This window comes from Canis aureus, unplaced genomic scaffold, assembly GCF_053574225.1.
Source record: "Canis aureus isolate CA01 unplaced genomic scaffold, VMU_Caureus_v.1.0 NW_027326476.1_RagTag, whole genome shotgun sequence".
In the NCBI taxonomy this organism is placed as follows: Eukaryota; Metazoa; Chordata; class Mammalia; order Carnivora; family Canidae; genus Canis; species Canis aureus.
In genome coordinates, this window is record NW_027554417.1 from 460,938 (window position 1) to 485,407 (window position 24,470).

Here is a 24,470-nt window from a genome sequence, read left to right on the forward strand (position 1 = left end):
CACAATGTGATACCACCTCACGCCAGTGAGAATGGGGAAAATTAACAAGGCAGGAAACCACAAATGTTGGAGAGGATGTGGAGAAAGGGGAACCCTCTTGCACTGTTGGTGGGAATGTGAGCTGGTGCAGCCACTCTGGAAAACTGTGTGGAGGTTCCTCAAAGAGTTAAAAATAGACCTGCCCTACGACTCAGCAATTGCACTGCTAGGGATTTACCACAAAGATACAGATGCAATGAAACACGGGGACACCTGCACCCCGATGTTTCTAGCAGCAATGTCCACAATAGCCAAACTGTGGAAGGAGCCTCGGTGTCCATCGAAAGATGAATGCATAAAGAAGATGTGGTCTATGTATACAATGGAATATTAATCTGCCATTAGAAACAACAAATTCCCACCATTTGCTTCTACATAATGGAACTGGAGGGTATTATGCTGAGTGAAATAATTCAATCGGAGAAGGACAAACATTATATGTTCTCATTCATTTGGGGAATATAAAAATAGTTTTCACTATTTCACTAAGGGAATAAAGGGGAAAGGAGAAAAATGAGTGGGAAATATCAGAAAGGGAGACAGAACATGAGAGACTACTAACACTACTAACACTGGGAAACGAACTAGGGGTGGTGGAAGGGGAGGTGGGTGGTGGGTGGGGGTGACTGGGTGATGGGCACTGAGGTGGGCAATTGATAGGATGAGCACCGGGTGTTTTTCTATATGTTGGCAAATTGAACACCAATAAAAAATAAATTTATATAAAAAATAAAAAGCGTTATGCCCTCGTTAAAATTTTTTTTATAAAGTTGTTGCCTCTGTTCTTCTCTAGGATTTTTTTTAAAGATTTTATTTTTTAAATTTTTATTTATTTATGATAGTCACAGAGAGTGAGAGAGAGAGAGGCAGAGACACAGGCAGAGGGAGAAGCAGGCTCCATGCACCGGGAGCCCGACGTGGGATTCGATCCCGGGTCTCCAGGATCGCGCCCTGGGCCAAAGGCAGGCGCCAAACCACTGCGCCACCCAGGGATCCCCTTCTCTAGGATTTTGATGGATTTCTGTCTCACATTTAGGTCTTTCAACCATTCTGAGGTTATCTTTGTGCCTGGTGTAAGAGAATGGTTCTTTTGCAAGTGGCTATCCAATTTCCCCAACACCATTTGTTCAATATTCTCTTTTTGGCATCATATATTCTTTCCCGCTTTGTCAAAGATGAGTTCGCCATAGAGTGAGGGTCCATTTCTGGGTTCTCTATTCTGTTCCACTGACCCATGTGTCTGTTTCTGTGCCAGTACCCTGCTGTCTGGATGATCACAGCTTTGTAATACAGCTTGAAGCCAGGCATTGTGATGCCACCAGCTTTGTTTTTCTTTTTCAACATTCCTCTGGCTATGTCAGGGTCTTTTCTGGTTCCATGTAAATCTTAGGATAATTTGTTCCAAGTCTGTGAAAAATGTCCCTGGTATTTTGAAAAGGATGGCACTGAACGTGTAGATTGCTCTGAGCAGCACAGACCTTTTCACATTTGTTCTGCCAATCCGTAAGTGTGGAATGTTTTTCCATCTCTTTGCGTCATCCTCAATTTCTTTTAGAAGTGTTCTGTAGTTTTTAGGGGACCTTTGCCTCTTTATTTAGGTTTGTTCCTAGGTATCTAATGGGTTTTGGAGCAATTGTCAATGGGATCAATTCCTTAAAGTCTCTGACTTCTGTCTCATTGTTAATGTATGGAAATCCAAATGATTTCTGTGCATTGATTTTGTGTCCTGTCACTTTGCTGTATGAGTGCTAGCAGTTTTGGGGTGGAGTCCTATGGGTTTTCCATATGCTGTATCATGTTGTGTGCAAAGAGTGAGAGTTTGCTTCTTCTTTGCCCAACATGAATGTCTTTTATTTCTTTTTGTTGTCTGATTGCTGACTTGTCTGATTGTTGTCTGACTGGCTGAGACTTTTAGCACTATGTTGCACAACTGTGCTGAGAGTGGGCATCTCTGTCACGTTCCTGACCTTAGGGGAAAAGCTCTCAGTTTTTCCACTTTGAGAATAATACTTATGGTGGGCTTTTCATAGAGGGCTTCTATGATACTGAGGTATCCTCACACTGTGGAGAGTTTTGATCAAGAAATGATGCAGTACTTTGTCAAATACTTTTTCTGCATCAGTTGAGAGGATCCTATGGTTCTTGTCTTTCTCTTATTAATGTGAGTTATCACATTGACTTATTGTGAATACTGAACCACATCCTTACCCAGGAATGACTCCCATTTGCTCATGGTGAATAATCCTTGGAATGTTCTATTGGAGCCTATTGGCTAGTATCCTGGGGAGACTGTTGACGTCCATGTTCATCAGGGATATTGGTCTGTAATTCTCCTTCTTGATGGGGTCTTTGGTTTGAGTATCAAGGAAATGCTGGCCTCATAGAATGAGTTTGGAAATTTTCCTCCCATTTCTACTTTTTGAAACAGCTTCAGCAGAATAGGTATTACTTCTTCTTTAAATGTTGGTAGAATTCTCCTAGGAAGCCATCTGGCCCTGGATTTTTGTTTCTTGGGAGTTTTCTGATGACTGTTTCGATTTCATTGCTGGTTATTGGCCTGTGCAGGGTTTCTATTTCTTCCTGTTTCAATTTTGGTAGTTTATAAGTTTCCAGGAATGCATCTATTTCTTCCAGATTGCTTATTTTGTTGGCATGTAGTTGCTCACAGTAGGTTCTTAAAATCATTTGTATTTCCTTGGTGTTGGTCACGATTGCTCCTCTTTCATTCATGATTTTATTAATTTGGGTCCTTTCTCTTTTCTTTTTGATTACTCTGGCTCAGCGTCTATCTATCTCATTAATTCTCTCAAAGAAGCATCTCCTGGTTGTGTTGATCTGGTTTCTATTTCACTCATTTCTGCTCTAATCTTGATTCTTTGTCTTCTCCTGTTTGGGTTAGGCTTTATTTGTTGTTCTTTCTCCAGCACAGGTAGGTGTAAGGTTAGCTTGTGTATTTGAGATTTTTCTAATTTTTTTGAGAGAGGCTTGTGTTGAAATGTGCTTCCGTCTTAGGGACGCCTCTGCTATATCCCAGAGGTTTTGTACAGTTGTGCTCTCATTCTCCTTAGTTTGTATGAATCTTTTTAATTCTTCTTTAATTTCCTGGCTAACCCATTCATTCTTTACTAGGATGGACTTTAACCTCCAAGTGTTTGTGTTCCTTCCAAATTTCCTCTTGTGATCAATTGAGTTAAAATTTCAAAACACTGTGGTCTGAAAATATGCAGGGAAAAATCCCAATCTTTTGGTATAATTTAGACCTGATTTGTGACCCAGTATTTGATCTATTCTGGAGAATATCCTGTGTGTATTCAGGAAGAATGTAAACTCTGCTGCATTAGAATGGAATGCTTTGTATCGATCTGTGAAGTCCATCTGGGCCAGAGTGTCATTCAAAGTCCTTGTTTCCTTGTTGATCTTCTGCTTAGAATAATATGTCTATTGCTGTGAGTGTGGCGTTGAAGTCCCCCTACTATTAATGTATTATAGCCATATGTTTCTTTACTTTGGTTACTAATTGGTTGATATAATTGACTGCTCCCACGTTGAGGACCTAAATATTCGTAATTGTTGACTAGACCCTTTAAGCATGATATAATGTCCCTCTTCATCTCCAACTATAGACTATAGTTTAAAAATCTAATTTTTCTCATAAGAAAATTGCTATCCCAGCTTTCTTTTGAGGTCCATTTCCATGGTAAATGGTTCTCCCCCTGCCACACACACTCATTTCCAGTCTGATGGTGACTTTAGGTCTAAAATGGGTTCTTGTAGACAGCATATGGATGGGTTTTGCTTTTTATCCAGCCTGGTACCCTGTGTTTCTTAACTGGATCATTTAGCCCATTTACATTCAGAATAACTAGTGAAAGATAGGAATTTAGTGCTGTTGTATTACCTATACAATCCCCGTTTCTGCAGATGGTCTCTGTTTCTTTGGGCTTCCCCTTCCCTTACAGGATCCCCCTTAACATTTCTTACAGGGCTCATTTACTGGTCACAATTTTTTTTTCTTTTTTCTTTTTTTTTTTTTAGTTTCTGTCTCTCCTAGAAACTCTTTATCTCTCCTTCCATTTTGAATGAAAGCCTTGCTGGATAAAGTATTCTGGCTACATGTTTTTCTCATTTTCTACCCTGAATATATCATCCCAGTCCTTTCTGGCCTGCCATGCTCTGTGGATAGGTCTGCTGTTAATCTGATATTTCTCCCTCTGTAGTTAGGAACCTTGTCTCAAGCTGATTTTAGAATTTTCTCTTTATCTCAGAAATTTGGAAGCTTCACCATTATAATTTGGCATCTTGATTAGTTTTGATGATTTTGGGAGGTTTCTCTCTATCTCTTGGATGTGAATGCCTGTTTCTTTCCCCAGTTTAGGGAAGTTCTTAGGTAAAATTTTCTCCAATACACCTCCTGGCCCTCTACGTCCCTCCACGCCCTCTGCAATCCCAGAGGATTTATAATGGATTTTATAACGGATTTTTTAAAAATAATAAGTTTATTTTTTATTGGTGTTCAATTTGCCAACATACAGAATAACAACCAGTGCTCATCCCGTCAAGTGCCCCCCTCAGTGCCCATCTCCCATTCACCCCCACCCCCCGCCCTCCTCCCATTCCACTACCCCTAGGTCGTTTCCCAGAGATAGGAGTCTTTAGTTCTGTCTCCCTTTCTGATACTTCCTAACAATTTCTTCTCCCTTCCCTTCTATTTCCTTTCACTATTATTTATATTCCCAGAATGGATGAGGCCATACAATGTTTGTCATTCTCCGAATGACTTATTTCACTCAGCATAATACCCTCCAGTTCCATCCACGTTGAAGCAAATGGTGGGTATTTGTCGTTTCTAATGGCTGAGTAATATTCCATGTATACGTAAACCACATCTTCTTTATCCTCTAATGCATTTTTTAAAACTATCACTTAACTCTCAGAGCCTGTCCTTATAGACTCTTACTTGTTTTTGTCTTTTCCTCAGCTTCCTTATGTCCCATCAACTTGTCTTCTAAGCCACTTTTTCTCTCTATTGAGAATAACTACTCTAGCTACTAGAGCATCCAGTTTAGACTGCATCTCAGAGTGTTTTAACACTCTGATTGTATCTCATTTCTGCACTATGAGGTTCTCTAGAGTCTTTCAAGTTTATTTTCATGTCCAGTTAGTAACTTTATAATTGTGATTCTGAATTCTGTCTCCAACATCTTACTTAAGTCCATATCCATTAGATCTGTGGCAGGGAACATTACCACTGATTCTTTCCTTTGTGGTCAATTCTTTCTTGGATGTATGAGTGTGCAGAGTCAAAAATAGCAACCATGACCCAAGCAGAATACTGGGCAATTCTGAGGAGGTCAGGAACCAGAAAATAAAAGGAAACGACAAGAAAAATAAAAGCAAATTTTTAAAAAGGGGGAAAGTAAGTGGTGGGGGAAAGTGAATACAATCTCATACACGGACCAAATTGGCGATCCATTTGTTGCTGAGTGTATTTTGGTCTGTACATGTTAGAAGGTACTAAATTCCAAATTTACTTTTTAAAAAGCAATATATATCTATATAATAAAATTGAATATGGTGAAAGGATGCTTTATCTATCTACATATGTCTATAACATGTAAGTGTAAAATAGGAAAGTTAAAAAAGAAAAAAATAATAAAAATAAAGGTTGATATAATTCTGTAGTGAAGACAAGAAAAGGGAAAGCATATTGGGTCATTTTAACCTAAAAGACAAAAAAAAAAATCATAAGAGAAAAACTTGCATTCTATGTACTCCAATTCTGAAGCTTTCCACCACTGTTTGATCAATAAACCTGCTGTTTTCCTGTTATTCCAGAAGGTCTTCTGGGCGAGAAGCCTGCTGTAGTACATTCTCATGAGTCTGTGCCTGGGTGGAGATGCACCACCCCTTGCCAGGTGGCAGGGCTCAGCTTAAGTTGTTTGTGAGGTCTTTGCTCCCTGGAGGCCATGCCTCTCTAGAGGGTGAAATGGGAAAATACGGCTGTTCCCAGATCTCCAGTCCTGGAGTAGGGAGATCCCACTGTATGCCAAACTGCAGACTGCTAGAGAGCCCAGTCAGTCACTCAGATCCTTCCTTGATACAGGTGGGAGGGAGTGGGGAGAACACTGATTTGCACGATTTGTATGTTTTGCCCTCTCCTGCATGTACCTGCTCCACCCCTCCTGAGGAACCAGAGCGTTACCCTGCTTCTGTACGTTGCAGGGCTCTGGCACAGAAAGAGTTCACTTTGGTGCAATGCACATCTGGTCTGCTTCTCCAGATGAGACTGGAGGTTGCTGTGTTCAGTCCTTTGCAGGGACCCAGCATGACAGCAGTTACCCCATCTGTCCACAGTTTGTAGTTTATGCAATAACAAGCTAAGTCTTCTTCCAGGCTCATAGACCTAAACCCATTTTCCCACTCCAATGCTTGAGAATTCTGCCAGCTTAGGCACCCATTTCTATTCTTCTAGGAATATTGAGACCTCACTGTCCCATCTGCGATTGTGCTGTTTCACCACTGAGGGAAATACCTTAGACGCAGATTTCTGAAGGTCTTGACTTTTGAGTCTCAGGACTGTACAGTTCTCTCCCAGCCCCTTACAAAGGCTCCCTGCCCCAGCCCATGCTGTTTATCTTCCCATATATTCCCTCCATTTCTGCTCTTCTCAGTCCTACCTTTCAAGAAGTGGTCACTCCCATGTTTGTAGAGTTTCAGTTTTTGTTTCCTTTCAACGCAGGTTGAATTCATAGGTGTTCCGGATGTTTTGATAGTTATGTAGCTCAATTTGGCAACATCCCACACACTTGGGGAAGGTGAGTGTTCATTCACATGGTCTCACTTTCTGTGGGAGAAATCACAGGGTGATAAGATCTAAGTTCATATATATATATATATATATATATATATATATATATATATGCAAACTGGTATTTTTGTCTGTTTATCTTAATTATGTGGTGAAACTTCTTCTCCGGACTTCCTCAAGTGTTATGTTGTCTGTGGGTGATTGTCTAAGACAGGGTCCACAGACATATCTGAGATCTATGTGCATATTACTTGACACTGAGGTGGGTAAAAACTCCTCTTGGATCTCTTGGCATGTGATGCTGGAATGTACATCTCCAATAGAAGCAATTGTGTGCACAAATGGATGCCAATTTCTTCTGATTAGAAAGGACAACAAACAAAGATATTCATGTCATCATTCTTAAATGATCAATTCTATAGCAGTCAGTGCATCCACAATATTTTACCACTCTGCATTTCCAGTTATTCCATCATTGCAAATAAGAACTCCATATTCAGTAAAAATTCTTCAAATTGGAAAAAAGTAGAAGTATTTTGAAGGTACCATTGGTAGAGATGACCCAATGACCATTTACAAGCAACATTCATAAACACTATGTAGATAGCCTACTCTGGATTCTTTAACATTCTGTACGTGGCTAATAGTCCAAAGGAAATCTTTTCCCACCTTTGCTAAGTAAAATTGAGAACCATTACTTGTATTGTTAACTTAGATTCTTTTGTGACCCAACTATTGAAGACTAGAGTATGGAAGAAAGATAAATGAGTGTTTGGGAGGCACGCCCTTTTTAAAAAAAAAAAAATTTTTTTTTGAATTGGAGTTCAATCTGCCAACATATAGTGTTACACCCAGTGCTCATCCTGCCAAGTGCCCCTGCTCAGTGCCCATCACCCAGTCACTCCAACTCCCCTTCCAACTCCCCTTCCACTACCTCTCGTTCCTTTCCCAGGGTTAGGTGTGTCTTATGTTTTATCACCCTCACTGATATTTTCACTCATTTTCTGGGAGGCACTCCTGTAAAAGCTTGGATCAAACTATCCTATCACTAGACTGGAAGTAATTTCATTTCAGTTCATCAGACAGTGCATGGACGGAAGATATTTTCATGATGTCAGCAAGGCAAGGAGGTTATGTAGTTGTGGCAGTATATATCAGATACAAGAATTCTGGTAAGGTTCTCAAAGGATCAAAAATTAATTGCAGGGTTTATGGAGAGTGTTGGGATATAGAGAAGGAAAGATTAAGTTTCTATCTGATCTAGCTGACTAGGACAAAATACTCCAGCTGTTTCATGCTCAAAATCATGTCCTATCTTTCAAACACCTGTTAAACTTGGAAGATGAAAAAAATACACATTTTGGATTTTCTTATAGGTTTTGTATTTCTTTTGGCTTTCCTCTTGACCTTCTCTCCCACTATAGAAGAATTTTATTACTTTTACAAATCAGTGAGAAAAGAAGTCTTTCTTTCTTTCTTTTTTTTTTTTTTTTGGTTTAGATTACGAGGAAAGAGAGGGTTTAAGTTGTATTGACGATGTTGAAATCTTAGTCACTCTTTCACCTGGATTTCAGAGGAAAAATGAAGTTCACTCATTAAAGCAATATATTGGTGAGGTAGATTGTCAAAAATATGATATGATTGTCTAAGAACAAAAACATGAGTACCACTGACTCCAGAACAGTCCATTGACTCGGTGTAACTTTTATCTCAACCTGCTAAATTCTTCAATCCAGAGAACATTTCTGTTATTCTAGGGATAAAGATGACTAATGCTTCCTTGTTAAGGGACATTTTTTATTATTATTTATGATAGTCACAGAGAGAGAGAGAGAGAGAGAGAGAGAGAAAGAGGGAGACACATAGGCAAGGGAGAAGCAGACTCCACGCACTGGGAGCCGACGTGGGATTCGGTCCCGGGTCTCCAGGATCGCGCCCTGGGCCAAAGGCAGGCGCCAAACTGCTGCGCCACCCAGGGATCCCTTTTTTTTTTTTTTTTCAATCTGAAGAGTACAGCTCTGTAGGTGCAATTGTTTTATTTTTTGTTTGTTTTTCCCTTTTTAAAAATAAATTTATATTGTATTGTTGTTCAATTTGCCAAGATACAGAATAACACCCAGTGCTCATCCCGTCAAGTGCCCACCTCAGTGCCCGTCACCCAGTCACCGCCCCCCCCCCCCCCCCCCCCCCCCGACCCCCCACCGCCCACCTCCCCTTCCACCACCCCTAGTTCGTTTCCCAGGGTTAAGAGTCTTTCATGTTCTGTCTCCCTTTCTGATATTTCCCAGTTATTTTTTCTCCTTTCCGTTAAGGGACATTAATATTAACAATTTAGAGATTTAATAGCCTAACAGAAATTGAGGCGGACTTGGTGAAAAAGTCAAAAGTTTTTCAACCTGACTCTTGTTTTCCCTGGGAAATATGAGGGTCAGTATTTCATTCCATCTTCCTCAAGGTTGGAAACATGATTCACTTCACTTATTGAATATTTATTGTGCTAAGTAAGATTTTGAGGGATGGGAATATAGATGGCAATAAAAAGAGATAAAAGGCCTGAGCTTTATGATCTCACATTTTCTATAATGCCTTTGCTGTTATGAAGGAATGTAGGAGTGAGAATTAAAATAATCCATAACATTTTTAAGGTCAACAAAGGTACAGAGTAGTAGTATGTGTTATGTGAAAAGAAAGTTAAAAAAAAAAAAAAATTGGTATTATTTAGAGTGCAGTTAGTTAACATGACAGTGTAATATTGGTTTAAGGTGTACAATATATTGATTGAAATATTTTTTCAAGGGGTTGCCTGGGTGGCTGAGCGGTTTAGCGCCTGCCTTTGGCCCAGGGCGGGGGTCCTGGGGTCCAGGGATGGCGTCCCCCGTCGGGCTCCCTGCGGGGAGCCTGCATCTCCCTCTGCCTGTGTCTCTGCCTCTCTCTCTCTCTCTCTCTGTCTCTCTATTTCTCTCATGAATAAATAAAAACAAAATCTTTAAAAAAAGTAAAAAAATTTTTTTTTTCATAAGTGGATATGTACTTATGTTTAGATACATTAACTTTCATTGATTTAAAGGATTTAGTAACACAAAGTAGCAATATAAAATGGTGAGAGTAGCAATTACTGGCAGGCATTCAGATGCACCTGGGGAAAATGTTAATTACGTTTTCTAGCAAAATGAATTAATAATAGAAATGAAATGTTTCATTTACGCACGTACATGAAAATTCACAATGTTTACCCATACTGTTTATTGTGGTCCTAATAGAGGTTAATTTAAATAACAAAATTACCAGGACTTCCAGAACATACATAAAAGCTAATCAGAATAATTCTTTTTTTTTTTTTTTAAAGGGTGAAGGAGTTTATATCTTTAATTAAGCTGCGAGATGGTAATTGTTCCCTGTATCATCACTGATAACTTCGTTAGATACTGTCTAAGAAAGCAGTGGATGGAGAGGCGGAAGCATTAGGATATGCAATTGATTCATTTCTGTTCCACTACATTTCTGTTCTGTTTCTGGTCATTTAAGTAAGTCAGTGCGAGGGGGATCCCTGGGTGGCTCGGTGGCTGAGCGTCTGCCTTCGGCCCAGGGCGTGATCCTGGAGTCCCGGATCGAGTCCCCCATCAGGCTCCCTGCGTGGGGCCTCCTTCTCCCTGCTCCTGTGTCTCTGCCTCTCTGTCCATGTCTATCATAAATAAACAAATCTTTAAAAATAATAAATAAGTAAATGTGTACATTTGGGGGCTCAGTAATGTACCCCAAGGTGCTTTCCTTTTTTTCCCCCCAAGACTAATGATCTGGTAATTGTAGGCTATGTTTCCATAGACATGGCTATAGCGCCTCTCTCCTACCCCTTGCAGTGCCCAGGATAAAACTTTGCTTACCATCCGTCGGTCATAATGGGATTTTAGACTCCCGTCATTTCCGGTGGAGACCGGTTGAAGTCTCGCATCGCGAGACCGTGGGGCCGTGGGGTAGTCCACCGGCGGTCGTTGCTGAGGTAGTTTTCCATCTTTTAGAGAGGCAAGTACTTTGCGCCCCAGCATCCAAAATGTGTAAATTATTACTAGTTCGTTATGCCTTAATCTTGAGAGTAACTTGTTGGTATTTTAGGTCACAGTGGTTAACAGGCTTCTGTCGTTGGCTTTGTAAGTGACTCTTTAAGAATGTGAATATTTATTTTCTTTATTGACCTTGCTTCCATCTTTTCGTTTTCGAGTGAACATCCTATTTTTCTCAGCCTTTTTCATTTCCATTTTTCTTTGCCTCTCTCTATATATTGTGCGCCTTTTCAAGTTTGTTTTTCATTATATCTGATTTGAGTGTGTCTTCGACTCTTAGTTTGCCCGTCCATGCTGTGCCTTTAGTGCAGTTTATACGGGTATTTCACTTTGTATTTCTTAGGTTTCCACAGTTTGGTGTGGTTTCTCTCATATTTACACAAGTTGTTACTTTTGACTTTTATTTGTACATTTTGGTTTTTATTTATTTATTTATTTATTCATTTATTTATTTTTATGATAGTCACACAGAGAGAGAGAGAGGCAGAGACACAGGCAGAGGGAGAAGCAGGCTCCATGCACCGGGAGCCCGACGTGGGACTCGATCCCGGGTCTCCAGGATCGCGCCCTGGGCCAAAGGCAGGCGCCAAACCGCTGCGCCACCCAGGGATCCCCATTTTCGTTTTCTTTTTAATCCAGTTTTAAATCTCTGACTTTTTATGTACCCATTTTTTTTTTTTTTATGTTCATCTGTTTCCATTTTTCGATGTCCTGTTTTTTATTTTAATGCTTTTATGTGGTAATCATCACTGGTTTCTTTCTGTTGATGTCATTTAGTTTGTTCACATACGTGTCCTCTCCAGTTCTTGAAGTACTTTGTTTTTCCCTACTTCTATTCTTTCCCTACTTCTATGTTAGGGAAAAGAGTTCTACAAATATAGAATGTTTACCTTGTGTCTCTGTATCTTCATGACACAAGTACTATTTTATTTGTTTTTTTGACTTTTCATATTTTTATCCCTCAGAAATATAGCCTGCATTTCATTCTCTGAGTCTTTTGTCTTTTCATTTTCTTTGTGTTAATGTCTTTATTTCTTCATGCCTGCTTTTAAAAATGTCTTGTTGAGCTTCTCGTACATTGCACGTTTGTGAGCGTCCACCATTGCTTCCCTCTCTTCCCCTGAATTTCTCTCGTGTTTATCCATATATTCATTTCTATCATAGTTTCTTTATGCCTTTCTCATTATGTGAGTAAATATTCTTTGCCTGATTCTTTTTTCTCTTTGGTTTTTCCCCACCATATTGTACAACCCCCTTTCTTACTGCTTCTACTGGTTTCCCGCCTTTAAACCCTTACTAGATGCAACTTTCTGCCCATGCATCAGTTTTTACTATTTTCTCATTTTCCATCTTATCTCTCAGACTTGCCATATTTTCTGCACCTTTATGATGAATATTTCATGAGAGTCCAGAGCGTTGTGTCTTTTGTGTACCCCTATATCTCATGTGTTCCAAACACCTGAATGGTACACAATAAATAAAAATCTTGTGCTCTGCCTTTCCTGACTTTCTATACTTCATTTCTTCTTGTCTGTTTAATATTTTTTAGCCATTCCTATGGTTTGTCTTTGTCTCTTTTCCTCTCAGGGTAGCTCTTTGTTGCAACAGGTTCTGAAATTTACATTTATGGGTGCCTTGCACTTTTCTTTCTTTCTGAGTCTGTTTCCATTTTCTGTCTGGAGTTTCTTTTATTTATGTATTTATTTTTTATGTATTTATTTGTTTTTACCTTTTTACTTCCCGTTTTCTCTTGTTCTCTGATCTTTGTTCTTTCCTTGGCATATATGCCCTCTACACGTTACTCTAAAAAATATTCAGGATTATTTTCTCATTTACTACTACATTACCACTTCTTGTTTCAGTTTTCTTCTTCTTCTTCCTTTTTTTCTTTTTTTTTTGACTTTGCTCTTGATTATTTTTCTCTCTTGTTTTGATGGTTATTCATTTTTTCACACTGAGACCCTGGGGTAACAACCAGAGCCAAAGGCAGATACTTAACTGAGCATCCAAGTTGCTGTTATCTCCTCCTGTTCCTAAATTTCCTTCCTTAAGTCAGACTTCTTAAATCCAGCAGACAAAATTATAAACTGGAATTTTTATTTATTTATTTTTTACAGGACTTAATGTGAACATGGCTGAGGAAGACTCATCCTCATCATCTGCTACTACCTCTCGGGAACAAGAACAACTTGAAAACAGAAACTTGATAGTTCCCTCTGTGGCTGCAGACCATCACACAGATGACTTGACTGAAGCCTCCACAACTCTGTCTGGTTTTGCCAGTGTCAAGCTTGGCACAGGCTCTGTCAAGAAATTAGTAATCAGAAACTTTAAAGGTAACATAATGATCATTTTATAAAGATTTCAGTTTTAGCTCCACATTTCCTATTGCTGCTTTTTGATTTTTGAATTCTGAGAGATAAAGTTATATTTTTTGCGGCACAGGTAAATTTTAGAAGATTTAGGAACATTGCTTTCCCAGCCACGATATAATCATGCAGTAACCCGTGACCTTTGGAAATTTGCTCCGTGCTTCACTTTTTTGTTTCCCTCTAAAATACATTTTCAGTTCTCTCTTAGATTTTGAAATACATTCTAGACTTCCAAACCTTTGTAGATTAGTTTCCCATCTTTTTAGTGACTAGATCTGTGTTATAGTGAAAAGTGGTCTTACACAGATAGTCAAAAAAGCAACAATTTAATTATTTGCTGACATAAAATATGTGGTAAAAATAATACACTTGGATGTGAATAATAAAATCATAAATAAGATCTAGTAGTAAGAATAAATGGATTTTATGCATTTAAAAGTTTTTGAGAAGGGCAGCCCCGGTGGCTAGGCCGTTTGGCACCGCCTTCAGCCCAGGGTGGGATCCTGGAGACCCAGGATGGAGTCCCATGTCGGGCACCCTGCATGGAGCCTACTTCTCCTTCTGCCTTCGTCTCTGCCTCTCTCTCTCTTTCTCTCTCTCTCATGAATGAATAAATAAAATCTTTAAAAAGAATAAAAATAAAAAAATAAAATTTTTGAGGAAATATTAATATAAAAATTAGAGACTCAACAATTACTGAATCAAGTTTTTTCACGTAAGGTTTTTAAAAGTAAATCCTTACATTTGTATTTTTTTATTTTATTTATTTTTTAAGGATTTATTTATTTATTTATTTATTTATGAGAGAGAGTTAGAGAGAGAGAGCGAGAGAGAGAGAGAGAGAGAGAGGCAGAGACACAGGAGGAGGGAGAAGCAGGCTACATGCCAGGAGCCCGACACGGGACTTGATCCCGGGACTCCAGGATCATGCCCTGGGCCAAAGGCAGGCACCAAAGTGCTGAGCCACCCAGGGATCCCCACATTTGTATTTTAAAAACCAACATTTTTGATATCCCATTAGGTTTCTCATTGTTTATACAGTTTAAAGGATGTATTCCAGCCTTGTTACTATCTTTAACTGTGAGGAATTTTGTTTGTTTAGAAATTCTCATATTCACTTCTTGTCTGCTTACAAAGTACAACTCTTGATTGTAGGGAAAATCTCAAATATTACAGAATTTCTGTAGAACACCCCACATTCTGTAGAACTTTTCAAAAATGTTTTTAATATTTTGCCCCCTAGTGGTTTTTCTGTTTTATCTGTCTAGAACCTAGTGCATGCTACTAGGTGTATTACGCAGAAGTTTGACTTTCAATTGTTGCAACTGTAAAAAAGCAATCTTTAGGAATATTTCAAATAACATGAATTCATATTATATTCATGCGTCGTTGAATGAATGAAAATTAGGACTTCCAATATCTTTTGGTATATTTCAATATTTGTAGGATAAATTTCAGCAACTGAAATGCCTTGGTCTATACCTCTTGTTTTCGTTTTTGTTTTGTTTTGTTTTCGTTTTTTAGTCGGTATTAGTCGATATTAGTAATTTGATCTGCTTTTGTTTTCATAGTTAAGGTTTAGCTGTATTAAATATCTCTTAAAGTTATTTAAATAATTTTGACTAATTTCACATTCCTACATGAAGGATTTAAAAAATATGCCTTTCTGTTTCACATTTTTAACACTAAAAACAAATTTAGAAAATACTCTAGTGCATTGAGTTGGAAGATTGAAATAGTATTCTACTGTTTTGAGTATCATCATACGGACTTTTGATTTTTTTGCTGACTTTTTTTATATGAACTTGTAGATTTGAAGCAACACTTCCTCTTCTTTTCTCATGATATAATTAATAATGGTTTTTAGGCTTTTAAAATAACTCATTCTTTCAGGGGAAATTTTGTATAATAGTAAATTTCTTGAGAGTGAATGTGATGATTAAAAACAAAGCAAAACAAAACAAAACAAAACCTGAGGCACTCGGGTGGCTCAGTCAGATGGATGACTGACTTTTGATGTCATCTCAAGTCTTGGTCTCAGGGTCTTCAGTTCAGGCCTTCATTGGGCTCCATGCTGAGTGTGTAGACTCTCTTTTATTAGTTCTGCGCTTGTATTTTTACTGAGGTGAAATTCACTTTACACAAAATTAGACTTTAACTGCTTTAAAATGGACACTTGTGGGTTTAGTAAATGACAATATTATGTAACTACCACCTGAGTCTAAACCTGAGACATTCTTTTAAATATTTTATTTATTTGAGGTAGGGGAAGGGAGATACCAAGAGAATGAATGAAAGAGTGAGTAAGGGGAGGGGCAGAGAGCGAGAGAGAAGCAGACTGGATTCTCAGCATGCTTGAGTGGGGCTCAATCCCAGGACCCTGAGATCATGACCTGAACTAAAACCAGGAGTCGGATGTTTAACTGACTGAGTCAACCAGACATCCCGGATTCTGAACTAAGTAATTTTAATCATTCTCATTTAGTCCTTTGTAATCACCTCAAACTGAAGCCCCATAAGCATAAACATTATCGTTTCCCTGCCCCTTCCTTTTGCTTTCCTATCTCCTCTCTACCAGATGGTCAGCAGTTTGCTTTCTGTCTCTATGGAATTACATATTCCGGATGTTTCATATAAATGAAATCATTCTGTAAGTGTCCTCTTCTGTCTGGCTTCTTTCACATAGTATAGTGCTTTTGGAGTTCATTCATGTTGTGTGGCATGTGTGATAGCTTCATTTTTATGGGCTAAATAAAACTCCATTGTATGGACATTCATGCTGCTATGAACATTTATGTCTAATATTTGTATGAATGCCTGGTTTTAATTCTCTGGCTGTATAGCAAGAAGGGAATTGTGAGGTTACATGGTAATTTTGTGTTTAACTAATTGAAAAACTGCTAAGGTTTCCCACAATTTTATATTCCCACCAGAAATGTACAAGTGCTCCGATATATCTACCTTCTCTCAAAAACTTGTCGTATGCTTCCTAGTAGGTGTAAAGTGGTTTATCATAATTTTACCTACATTTATCTGTTTACTTATATTGACTGAGTTTTCATACGCTACTTGGCCATTTGTATAAATTCTTGAAAATGTCTCTTCACATTCTTTGCCTAGTTATTAATTGCATTTATCATTTTTTGTAGTTGAATTGCAAGAGTTTTTATTCTAGGTGCTTGATACTTATCGGTTGTATGGTTAGCAAATATTTTCTCATATCCTCAGGGTTGTATTTTTGCTTTCTTGGTTTTTCATTTGGTGCACAAAAATTTTTACATTTTAGAGTAATGAGCTCCAAGAAATTTTCTTTTGTTGCTTATACTGTGGTGTCAAGAATGAATCTATTGCAAGATCCAGGATTATGAATATTTATCCCTATATTTTGTACCAAAATTTTGATAGATTTTTCTTTCATATCTATAGTCAGGCCTTTGATTTTGAATTATGTTTTGAATATGTTAGGTAGCAGTCTGTCTTCATTTTTTTAAATGTAGATATCTCGTTGTCCTAGTGTTATTTATTGGAGAGACACATTTTTACCTGCTCAGTGGTCTCCACACACCTGTTTAAAATAAATTTGTTTTAAGTGTATGATGATGTTACATTTCATCATTTGGACACCGTTAGTATTTGGCCATTGTCTCCTAAACATTTGATTCATAATCTTTTGTTTATTTATTAGATAAACCCTTGATACTGGAAAACTACACTGAAGAGGCATGGCAAAAACTAAAAGAAGCTGTGCAGGCTATCCAGAACAATACCTCTGTTCAGTACAGCTTGGAAGAACTCTATCAGGTGTGTGTTATTTTGGGATATATAAATACTCATTACTAGTAATGGAGACAGGACATATATTAGTAATTGTATTATATTTGCTTGCATCTATTTTATCATTATGCATTATAATCAGAGAATCCATCGAAGATTGCAATCATGAAGTTCAGTTTCTGAATTTATAATTGGTAGATTTATTTAGCTGCAGTTATGCTGTGTACACTCTGCTTTATGTATATTCTTATTCTTTGGTTATTTTAATTCAGTTTAATTTAGCAAGATTTTGTGTAAGTTTCTCTTGCTTTAAAAATAATCTAGAATGGCTTTTTATTAAAATTGGAGAGAAATGCATCGAATGACGAATGAACGTCAAGACTATCCAGGACCTTGTAAGTAGTTTACCCCATAAATAGATATTAGAAAGATAACTACATTGTTGAATACCAGTAGTTCTTTCTTTGTTTTATGTAGCATATTTACCTTTTTTCTCCATACAACTTTACATTAGCCCCCCCCCCCAAAAAATATTTCTCAAAGGAATACAGTAGAATTTTGGAGCTGTTATTCAGACTAATTTTTTTAACTTGATTTACTCTTTTATAACAACATAATCACTATTCATTTCCTTCTTTTTGTTACGATCCTAGCTTCATTCTTTGTGTTTTCTGGACTCTTACAAATTACAAGCTGTTAGCATTTTTTGGTTAGTTTTCCTTTTTACTCAAATCATCTGTTTTATAGGTAGTTGTATACCTTGATCTCATTTTTTAAATTCTCCTATGTGCACAATTTGAAATGCTGAACCTCAGTTCTTTTATATGAATACTTTAATCCACACTATCAGCTGATAGTCCTGATAAAAGCATTTGTCAGGAGATTCTATTCTTTCAGGCCTCAGTTTTCTCATATTTTAAAGTGCTAATAATAACACTGTAGTATTTAGAGCACAGTGTAATTTTGTTAGGTATAAGATGATGTATGATTGAGATAAATGATTTGAAACAGTATCTAATAGAGAGCACCTAAGTAATTTTGAAGCAGTCACTCTTTTTTCTCTAGCTCCTCCTTTGGACACATGGAATAGTTTTACACTCATATATGCCTTCTGTATATTATATGTACAGTCAGAAAATTATCCTTTTAGAGATATATGTGTATATTTTATAAATAGGATATTACTTATTCTCAATAAGTCTTGTACACTTAAGTATTTGTACTTACTCTCTTGAATGTGAAGTTTTTGTAGTATACATATTCTTTTATCCTTTTTTTATTACAGTGAAACAAACATAAGATATTATCATTTTAGGTTTACGTTTCAGTGACATCAAGTACATTCACTGTGTTGTGCCATTACTAGCACTACCCTAGTTCAAGGACTTTTTTCATTCCCCAGAGGGGAAGCCCATGCCCATTAAGGATTCAGTCTCCATTCCCACCTCACCTGTCTTCTCAATTTCTTTTCTATATGTAGAGAGTTACCTAATCTTGGTATTTTGAATAGTGGGAATTATGCAACAGGCAAGCTTTTGGAACTACCTTTTTTCACACAGTATATATTTTCAAGGTTTGTTTATATTGTATCATGTTATACTACTTCATTCCTCTTATAGTTAGGTAAATAACATTTCATTATGTGATACACCACATCTTTTTTACGAGTAATGAACATTTGAATTGTGGGTTGTTGTGAATAAGTCTTCTGTGAGCATTTGCGTGTAAAATTTTCTTTGACTGCTGGCTTTCAATTATTTTGGTTTTATATGGTGAAATGGAAGTGCTAAATCATGACACAGTTCTATACTTAAGTTTTTGAAGTATGGTCTAATTGTTTTTCACAGTGGCTGTCCCATAGTACTTTCCTGTACATTCTCTGTGAGGGAATGTACAGGATCCAGTTTTTCCACATCGTCCCTAACACTTGTTATTTTACATTTTTTCACTGTAGACATCCTAGCAGACGTGAAGTGGTACTCATTGTGATTTGCATTTTCTGAATGACAGTGACATGAAACATCTGTCTTCTCATGAGCTTGTCTCCTTGTGTGTGTCCTTTGAAGATTGTTTGAAAATGTGTTTTTCAAGTCTGCCTTTTATTAAACTGTATTTGTCATTTTGTTAAATTGTATGAGCTCTTGATATATTCTGGATGCTAGACTTTAAGATATATTGTTTGCAAGTATTTTTTTTTTTTTTACCATTCTCTGGATTGTCTTTCTACTGTTTATGAGAAGAGATTTTTGAAAGTGAAATTTACATAACAAAAAATTAACTTTTTCTCGTTTCAGAAGAAGTAAAATTTAGTGATTCATCACTTATATATAGTGTTCCTTCCATCACATGCCCTCCTTAATGCCCATTACCCAGTTCCCTTATCGTCCCACCTCTCTCCCCTCCAGCAACCCTCAGTTTGTTTCCCAGAGTTAGGAGTCTCTCGTGATTTGTCTTCCTCTCTATTTTTATCTTATTTCCTCTTCCCTTCCCCAGTATTGACCAGTTTTGTTTCTTAAATTCCACATAAGTGAAATAAATGGAATTTGTTTTTCTCTAACCTGTTTCACTTTGTATAATACTCTTTAGTTCCATCCACATGATTGCAAATGGCAAGATTTCATTCTTTTTGATAGGAATAATATTCCATTACAGGTATACTTCGCTTCTTCTTTGTCTTTTCATCTGTTGGCGTCCATTTGGGTTCTCTCTGTAGTTTGGGTAGTGTTGATAATGCTGCTGTAAAGATTGGGGTGCATGTGTGCCTTTTCAAATCAGCATTTTTGTATTCTTTGGATAAATGCTTAAGAGTGCAGTTGCTAGGTCATATGGTAGCTCTCTTTTTAACTTCTTGAGAAACCTCCATACTGTTTGCAGCAGTTTGCATTCCCACCAGCAGTGTAAGAGGGTTCCCCTTTCTCCACACCTATGTCAGGACCTGTGGTTTCCCGTGTTGTTCGTTTTAGCCATCCTTACCATTGTGTTTTTGATTTGTATTCCCTGATGCTGGAGTGACGTTTAGAATCTTTCCATGTGTCTGTTGGCCATTTGTGTTTCTTTCTTGGATAAATGTCTTCTTCTATCTGTTTCTTACTTAACTGGATTGTTTATATTTGAGGTGTTGATTTTGTGCAGTTGTTTATAGATTCTGGATACTAACATTTTTACTGGTATATAGTGTATTTATAATGTTGTATTGGATAAGCAGTATCTTACTAAATTTAATTTTTATCACCCAGATGGAAATTAAACAGTTACATTTCAATTTTTATTCCCCACCTGTGGCCAACACTGATTTGGTTTCAATTTTTTAATTTCATTTTTAAGGATTATCTTGTTCAGGATATTTCATATAAATGCAGTTAAATAGTATGTCTCTCATGTCAGTTTTCTTTCAGTTGGCATTATGTTTTTAAGATTCAGCTATGTTGTGGCATGTACCTATACATCATACAGTATACATCATACATATACAGTATACATCATACTTTATTACACTGAATAATAATTCATAATATGGATGTGCCAGAATTTATTTACTCACTCATCTCTTGAGAGAGCTATGATCCCATTTTTGATTGTTGTAAATAGTGCTTTTATGAACACAAATGTATGTGTACTTGTTTGAGTGGGGTTCTCAATTCATTTGTGTATACCTAAAGGAGAATTGAGAAATCATGTGATAATTCCATGTTTAACTTGTTTAGAAGCCGCAACATTTGTTCCTCAGTAGATGTACCACTTTACATGGTATTGTCCATATATATGAAGGTTTTAATTTCTCCACACCCTTTTCAACACTTTTTTTTTTAGTTCTGTTGATAATAGTCATCAGAGTGGATTTTAAGTAGTTCACACTGAAGTTTGATTTACATTTCGCAAATGACTAATGATGTTCAATATGTTTATATAGGCTTGGGATATTTGTATATTTGATTTTTTTGAGAAATGTCTATTAAGTACTTATATTAATAATATCACCTTAATAAAAAATGAAGTACTTAATAGACATTAAATTTAACATAACAAAATTTCCCATTTAAAAATATGCAGTTGGTTTCAGCTCAGTCATAATCTCAACGTTCTGAGACATTGGGCTCTGGCTCAGGGCAGAATCTGTTGAGGATTCTCTTCCTCCTCTTCTACTTTCCACCCTCTTTGCCTGTCCTTCTTCCATTGCACATGCTGTTTAGATCTGGGTTCCATTCATATATACTGTTAGAAAAAGTTCCAACTTTGCTTACATGTGGTATCAATTCATTTAACCGATTATTCTCTTCTTGTTGAGTGGTATTAGTATCCTTGCCAAGTACCAGTGGAATTATGGATGTATGTGTGTATTTATAGTGTATTTCTGGTTTTTTTAGCTGTATGCCTGTCCTTATTCCAAAATTATACTCTTTTGATTATGCTAGGCTTTATCATAGCCTAGGCTTTATTGCTTTTCCTATTTCCCCAGACTCCTCCTCAGATAATTCTAATTGGCCTTAATTTCATGTTTGCTGATTTTAACTTCAGCTGTTATATTTTCAGCTTTGGGTTTTTGCTTGTTCTTATGATATATTTTTATTGAAATTCTCCATTCATTGAGACGTGATTTAGCTTGTTTCCTTTGGGATTTTTTTTGGCCAAAATATAAAAGTCATTTTAGCATATGATAAAATGTATTGATTGTGGTAAGTCCAAGTCTTTGCTCCCTTGTGGGTAGCTTTCGTTAATTTCTGTATTCATAGAATGGGCCATATTTTCTTTTTCTTAAGATTTTAAATATTTATGCATGAGCGACAGAGAGAGAGAGAGAGAGAGGGGCAGAGACACAGATAGAGGGAGAAGCAGGCTCCATGCAGGGAGCCGGACCTGGGACCCAATCCTGGAAGCCTCCAACGAAGCCGCCCCCGCCCCCGCCCCCGCCCCGCCCCTCCCCTCCCCTCCCGGGGCCGCGCAGCCCCCTATGCGCGGAGCCTCCGCCTGAGCCGCGCAGAGCCCCCGCCTGAGCGGCCGCCTGAGCGGCTGCCTGTGCTGCTTCCGGGCCGCGCAGCCGCCTCCGCGGAGCCTCCGCCCGAGCCCCTCCGACCTGCTCCCGGGTCCAGCCATGCGCGCGCTGCAGCCCTTTAGGGAGCTCGGCCACGGGTTGTGGGGCTCTCCCCGGGGCTCAGGTGTCTGTTAGTGTCCCAGGGAGCCTGAGGGCATCCCCGCCCTCCAGGGATCCTGCTCTAACGCCCGGGAAGATTGTTGAAGCTCCTGCTTCTCCAGGCGGGGCTTTCCTGTCCTGGGGACACTCACCCCGGCCTTAGCCCGGCTCCTCGAGGGGCTCCTCCCCCTCGGATGCCTATGGTTTCTTTAACCCCCTCCTCCCCCCCTCCACGCCCCCCCACACCCCCGCGTCTTCCTACCTTGATAGAAGCGTGAACTCTTCTCACTGTATCATTCCGACAGTTCTGTCTAAATCTCAGGCCGAATTCGTAGATTTTCAGGACTTGAAGGTTATCTAGGTAATTTGGTGGGGACAGGTGACTTGAGGACTCTACTCTTCCGCCATCTTGCCCCATGCCCCCACAATTTTTTTTAAAGTTTTAAAAAATTAAGTTTTGGTTAATTATCATACAGTGAAATATTGGTTTCTGGAGTAGAATTCAATGATCCATCACTTAAATACACCAGTGCTCCTCACATCAAGTGCTGTCCTTAATGGCTATCAGTCATCCAGCCCATTGCCACCCATCTCCTTCCATCAACTCTCAGTTTTTTCTTTATTACTAAGAGTCTCTTATTGCGGTTTCCCTCTTACCTTTTGCCCCATCCCGCCCCCCCCCCCCCCCCCGTCTTCATATGTTTTGTTTCCCAAGTTCTACATGAGTGACATCATATGATATTTGTCTTTCTCTGAACTTATTTCACTTAGCATAGTGTGTTCTAGTTCCATCCACATAGTTGCAAATGGCAAGATTTCATGTTGTGATGACTAAGTAATATTCTATTGTAAATACACCAGTTTATCCACTCAACAGTCCATGCACTTTTGGACCATCTCCATAGTTGTGCTCTTTCCATAGCTTGGCTTTTGTTGATAATACATCAGAACGCAGGTACCTCTTAAAATTTGTATTATTGTACCTTTGGGTAATAGTGCAGTTGCTGGGTCACAGGTTAGTTCTATTTATAACTTTTGAGGACCCTTCATCGTATTTTCCAGAGTGCCTGCACCAGTTTGCATTCTTACCAACAGCATAAGAGAGTTCCTGGTTCCCAAATCCTTGCCAGCCCCTATTATTTCTTGTGTTAATTTTAGCCATTGTGACAGGTATGAGGAGCTGTCTCATTGTGGTTTTGATTTGTATTCCCTGTTAATGAGTGATGTTGATTGTCTTTTGATTTGTCTGCTATCCATCTAGGTATCTTCTACTCAGTTCCTTTTCTTCTTTTTTTTTTTTTTGCAAAGTAATTGAATTTATTGTGAGGGACATTAAAGAAATTTCCATATATCATAGAAACAGTTTACCCTTTCATGGCTTCATTTTCTTTCTTTTTTGATTTTTTTAATAATAAATTTATTTTTTGTTGGTGTTCAATTTGCCAACATACAAAATGACACTCATCCCGTCATTGACCCCCTCAGTGCCCGCCACACATTCACCCCCACCCACAGCCCTCCTCCCGTTCCACCACCCCTAATTCGTTTCCCAAAGTTAGGAGTCTTCATGTTCTGTCGCCTTTCTGATATTTCCTACCCATTTCTTCTCCCTTCCGTTCTAGTCCCTTTCACTATTCTTTATATTCCCCAAATGAATGACAACATATAATGTTTGTCCTTCTCTGATTGACTCATTTCACTCAGCATAATACCCTACAGTTCCATCCCCGTTGAAGCAAATGATGCGTATTTGTCATTTCTAATGGCTGAGTAATATTCCATTGTATACATAAACCACATCTTCTTTATCGATTCATCTTTCGATGGACACTGAGGCTCCTTCCACGGTTCGGCTATTGTGGACATTGCTGCTAGAAATATCCGGGTATGGGTGTCCCGGTGTTGCATTGCATCTGTATCTTTGGGGTAAATCCCCAACAGTGCAATTGCTGGGTCGTCGGGCAGGTCTGTTTTTAACTGTTTGAGGAACCTCCACACAGTTTTCCAGAGTGGCTGCACCAGTTCACATTCCCACCAATAGTGTAAGAGGGTTCCCTTTTCTCCGCATCCTCTCCAACATTTGTGGTTTCCTGCCTTGTTAATTTTCCCCATTCTCACTGGTGTGAGGTGGTATCTCATTGTGGTTTTGATATGTAATTTCCCTGATGGCAAGTGATGCAGAGCACTTTTTTCATGTGCGTGTTGGCCATGTCTGTGTCTTCCTCTGTGAGATTTCTGTTCATGTCTTTTGCCCATTTCATGATTGGATTGTTTGTTTCCTTGGTGTTGAG

General features: G+C 38.3%; 1 protein-coding gene and 1 long non-coding RNA gene across 9 annotated transcripts in view; one reads left to right on the plus strand and one right to left on the minus strand.

The window, feature by feature from the left end:
- The window catches only part of LOC144309536 (uncharacterized), a 27,267-nt gene extending 16,492 nt beyond the window's left edge, over positions 1–10,775 (minus strand). For 4 of the 5 annotated variants that reach the window (XR_013375485.1, XR_013375483.1, XR_013375484.1 and 1 more), the window contains exons 1-2: positions 10,696–10,750; positions 6,717–6,883 (exon numbers count right to left, since the gene is read on the minus strand). This is a non-coding gene — a long non-coding RNA (uncharacterized LOC144309536). Of the gene's footprint in view, positions 1–6,716; positions 6,884–10,695 lie in introns of all 5 variants that reach the window. The other variant, XR_013375482.1, reaches the window with a different exon arrangement.
- The window catches only part of LOC144309534 (cullin-4B-like), a 24,354-nt gene continuing 10,645 nt past the window's right edge, over positions 10,762–24,470 (plus strand). For 3 of the 4 annotated variants that reach the window (XM_077890621.1, XM_077890624.1, XM_077890623.1), the window contains exons 1-3: positions 10,762–10,867; positions 13,023–13,241; positions 16,963–17,078. In XM_077890621.1, coding sequence (XP_077746747.1) covers positions 13,037–13,241; positions 16,963–17,078 — 321 coding nt within the window. In that variant the 5' untranslated portion in view covers positions 10,762–10,867; positions 13,023–13,036. Of the gene's footprint in view, positions 10,993–13,022; positions 13,242–16,962; positions 17,079–24,470 lie in introns of all 4 variants that reach the window. The other variant, XM_077890622.1, reaches the window with a different exon arrangement.